At 36.1% G+C, this 4,317-nt stretch overlaps 1 protein-coding gene across 1 annotated transcript; it reads right to left on the minus strand.

The window, feature by feature from the left end:
* Positions 1–857: 857 nt before the first annotated feature.
* On the minus strand, positions 858–2,955 carry LOC116166103 (major facilitator superfamily domain-containing protein 10). Its single transcript, XM_031480944.1, has 7 exons — positions 2,808–2,955; positions 2,294–2,759; positions 2,089–2,247; positions 1,860–2,042; positions 1,563–1,812; positions 1,346–1,513; positions 858–1,297 (listed from the first exon to the last, which is right to left on the minus strand). The coding sequence occupies exons 2-7, from the start codon at positions 2,645–2,647 to the stop codon at positions 1,071–1,073; spliced, it is 1,341 nt and encodes a 446-aa protein (XP_031336804.1). The 5' UTR covers positions 2,648–2,759; positions 2,808–2,955; the 3' UTR covers positions 858–1,070.
* Positions 2,956–4,317: the final 1,362 nt, after the last annotated feature.

The following is a 4,317-nucleotide window of genomic DNA, read 5'->3' on the forward strand; positions in this document are numbered from 1 at the left end:
GCTTTATGTATTTATTCTATGGTCCAAATCACAGATCCAAACTAATTCTAATGTATATACGTACAAGGCTAATATATGGGAATCCCACCAAGAATTTATTGCTATTCAGATATAAACCAAAAACGTCTATTAACATCAGGGGTTGAAACCGGAACTGAAAAGAACCGGTACCAGAACCGATTGTATTTATAGGCCCCTAGCACTTGGAACCGGAACCTTGTACGCCTAATATACTTTATTCTTATTTAGTTTAGAGCTCATGTTTATGATTCTATTTCTAATTTGTAAATAGTTTGCACCTTGCTATGGAACTCAGTCCTGGAACTGCCTTCGCTCGGTCTGAAAGTCAAGTAAGATTGAACCCCCACCTCCCTTATCCTCAAGCTGCTAATGTTTTATGATCATGTTGCCCTCGTCTGGAGTTTATTATGACTATGCAGCACAATGGTATTTTGCCACTACCTTATTATTTTGCAAGGTCCAAATGTGATTATTCCCCGACGTCCTGAATATTTGTTATTTGAATACTTTTATTCGAAACAATTTCATGTGTTTTATTTAATCGATTCTTAGAGAGACACATTACAGATTGTGGCTGGCACATAAAAATCATCTAAAGAAGGGAAAAGCATACTTGATGTCCTTACATTTTTTTAATTGCTGTTCAACACTTTTGCATACATTTAAATTATATTTTTATTTTTTTCAATTATATAAAAAAATGTTACAACTTTTTATGCAGCTTCAGTGCTGAGATCACAAACTCCTAAGACATGCAGAAACATTTCGTACTGAGAAAAGACCAAATGGGTATCATCAATCACTACTAGGGTAGTAAATTTCAATTAAAAGTCATCTTAAAAAGTTATAAAATTTATTATATTGTTGAAAATAACGTTAAATAAATAAGCTGGTAGAAAAAACAATACTATACAATTAAATATCTTGCCGATAACAAACATTTTTAAATAATAAAGTGAGATAATGAAGATGCACATCACAGTTTAGATAATGCAAAGAAAGTTAATGAGAATTATTCTAATACTGCTGTTGTAATAAAAATGTGATACTTAAACGCTGTTTTTAAGTAATAAAACAGGCCACAGTAAAGCAAAAGCTCCTGCAAGATAAGTGGTTGTTGAACCTAATCCCCAGAATGAAACACTCGCAAGGATTGGTCCCAAAGCTCTTGCTAACGCGCCAAGAGAACGAAATATACCCATTACAGTTCCCTTTTCCTGTGGAGATCCATAAAGAGAAGCCATGGTCATCATGCATGGAACAACAAGAGCGGTGGCTAACAATTCAAAAGCTTTACAGGTTGTTTTAAAAACGAGACACATACAAACTGCGAATAAAAGTAATCCTAAGTAGAGAGTCCATAGCTTCCTGGCAATCCCAACACATATAAACGATGGTATGATTATCCATAGTCCATTTATTGCCGTTGATGTGATCTTATTAGGTGGCAGTCTCCTAACGTAACTGCCTTGAATAATTGCCATAACCAACCCTATGAGATTGAGCTATTAAGTATGCCCTTCAACGATTTTGTTAATTACCAATACTAAAAAACATCCAGCCTTGTTGCATAGAATTATACTGGAAGGTATGATGTGTTAGAAACGTAAGAGTAAATTCTAATCCACTATAAATAAACAAATATATAAAATACGTAAGACCCAACTTCCTCAGTTTGATTAGATCACCATCCTTTATATTACGTACAGGGCGAAACCCAAATAAATCTCTTAAATCGATCAAGGCTTTCGCATTTTGTAAACTTCTCCATACATCTTTGGCACGTTTTTCCTAAAACTACAAGTTAACACATCACTCGTCCAGTTGTCGATACACACCTTTGGCAAACTTTCTTGGAAGAATATTACAAAAAAGATAAGGTCTAAGAACGAAAGGAAGAACGCAAACATAGCAGGAGCCACAAACCACTCTCCATTAGTTTTAGACGTTGACATAGCAAATATGGCTCCGATTAATGGACCAATTATAAAACCTAATGAAAATGCGATCCCGACAAGAGCCTAAAAGAACACGCGTATTTTGGAAAAAATTAATGCAAGCATTTACCATTCCAATACCTCTTGTTTTGACAGACGATGCATCCGAAATAATAGCCATACTAAGAGAAACGTTACCTTTGCATAGGCCACCAATAAACCGCGCTATAATAAACAAAACCAAATTCTTCGATAGGGCCCAGAGAATGTACGAAAGTGAAATTCCCACCTGAAAGTAACCACTTAACAAATGCTTCAGCCACTAAAATACTTACAAGACAACCAATCATGACAACTTTTCGACCTTTAACGTCCGATATACCGCCTAAAATTGGCGATGCGATAAACTGGAGAAAACTAAACATGGACCCCAAGAAACCCCCAAACAGGACGGAACTGTACTGATCTGGAGCACCGATAATCTTTTGAAAGTAGGAAATTTTATTTAGGAGCCATTGATACAGGCCGCTATCGTCGTTTCGTTGGTAGTGCTCCAATAAAGATGGTAAAAGAGGTAAAATCATGGTGAACGCCAACAAATCCAGTAAAAGAGACACAAATACTATGTACACCGTAGGACTTATTTTATCTTTTTTAATATTATTTGTACTTGGATCTTGATTTCCCATTTTGTTGGTGACAACACTTACTCATCCACTTTCTAAATTTATTCTAACCACACACCTCAATGAAAGGAAAAATTACATTTTTGTTCTTACTTTCATAAATCCATAGCTTAATCTACAATGCAAATAAAAGTACAATTTCATTCAACAATTGTTCACTTACCTGCAAATAATTGCAGGTCACCCAAAGTAAGTGTCTTTGAAGAATGTAAACATTACATCTCCTCTCTATTAGGAGAAGGGGGAAACGTGACGTCACGTCGGTGCCCTATTTCCTGTTTTTGGCGACGGTGGGAAGTGGATTAGAAATCTTTTTGATCTCATATCATATATTTAATTAAAAAAACTTTCTTTCATTCTCTTTTGACATTGATGATAGAGTAAGATCTCGTAATTAGTATACATACAATCGATGCTTTTATACGGTCAGTATTGAAAGAAGACTGCCTTTGGGTGTCAGATTTGATTGAACCAGAAAGATAAATTGTATTCTTTGCAGACAAATTAAGGGAGGACCCTTACCTCCTTATATAATTAGAGGTGGCCTTCCTTCTTTGTATGCTATGCTATTCCTGAACTGCAACGTCTAGACTTTATTTTGGATATTCAATTATAAACACTCATGCATCAAGTGTGAGGGAACCTAGCTTCTAACTGGGAGCCCAAGGAGGGTCTCATTCTCACAGCATCTTTGTATTGTGACGTGTTGTGCTTCAGAGATGTTACAAGGTTACAACTTCTTACTGCAGTATATGTATAATATAATTGTAAATTTTGTGTTGCCTTCCTGTGAGCAGAAGTGCAACTATACCGCTAATGCAAAGGTGTAGGTACCTACATTGAATATCCGGATATTCAATGGTACCTATTACCATTGAATATCTGGATATTCAATGCTATTACCTGCGTGCATGTGTCACAAAGTTACAACTGCAGACCAGCTCTGTGTTCTTATATGTCGTACTGTATATTGCGAGCATCCCTGCAGGAATCATAAAAGAAAGCCAAAAGGCTGCTTGGATCAAGACACTAAACATATATGTACCTAGGTAGCTACTAATAAATAAAACATCATGCCCGCAGTCGAGCAGCCACTGTTCAGTGTGCCATACGAGCCAGTTACTTAACCATTCCTTAGGTCAAGGTGTGCAGTTTAGATCTGATGGTCGTATGGTTTGTGGTTCAGATTAACACATGCCGCCAAGGAGGCCTCAGACAAGTGTATAGGGGTCTTTAATTTTGTATATCAAATATATACCCAAATTCAAATGTAGGACCCTTGGTCACAATATTTTCGATAGCTTCTTTTTTTAGACTCCCACCTCCCAAAGGCATACTTTAACTTCTAGATACCAATTTTGAAATATCTGGAATATTTGAAGCGTATGTGAAAGATTGTAATAATATTGGTAAAAACAGTCCCTATCATTGAATGAAGGGTAAAATCGAATTTGACCAGACGGGGAATTTAGATAAATGAGTAAGCAAGAGGCAAAACTAAGTTCTGTAAAGCAATGCTTGTTGCCTATAAGGAGCGCTTTCTCTCAACGATACGGAGCCTAATTTATTTATATGCCATGCAACATTAAAACTCGTTTCCAAATTAACCTTTTTTTTGAAATGTAAATATGTAACGATCGGCAACCGATGATGTAATAGAATAGGGATATCTG

Source organism: Photinus pyralis, unplaced genomic scaffold (genome assembly GCF_008802855.1).
Source record: "Photinus pyralis isolate 1611_PpyrPB1 unplaced genomic scaffold, Ppyr1.3 Ppyr1.4_LG3a, whole genome shotgun sequence".
In the NCBI taxonomy this organism is placed as follows: Eukaryota; Metazoa; Arthropoda; class Insecta; order Coleoptera; family Lampyridae; genus Photinus; species Photinus pyralis.

What these genes read in the sequence shown, in the direction of transcription:
- LOC116166103 (XM_031480944.1), bottom strand. Translation starts at nt 2,647, where the DNA reads ATGGGAAATCAAGATCCAAGTACAAATAATATTAAAAAAGATAAAATA. An exon ending in TCCAAGAAAGTTTGCCAAAG is followed by an intron (nt 1,813 to 1,859) that starts GTGTGTATCGAC and finishes TTGTAGTTTTAG; the next exon opens with GAAAAACGTGCCAAAGATGT. An exon ending in ATTACTTTTATTCGCAGTTT is followed by an intron (nt 1,298 to 1,345) that starts GTATGTGTCTCG and finishes TTGAATTGTTAG; the next exon opens with CCACCGCTCTTGTTGTTCCA.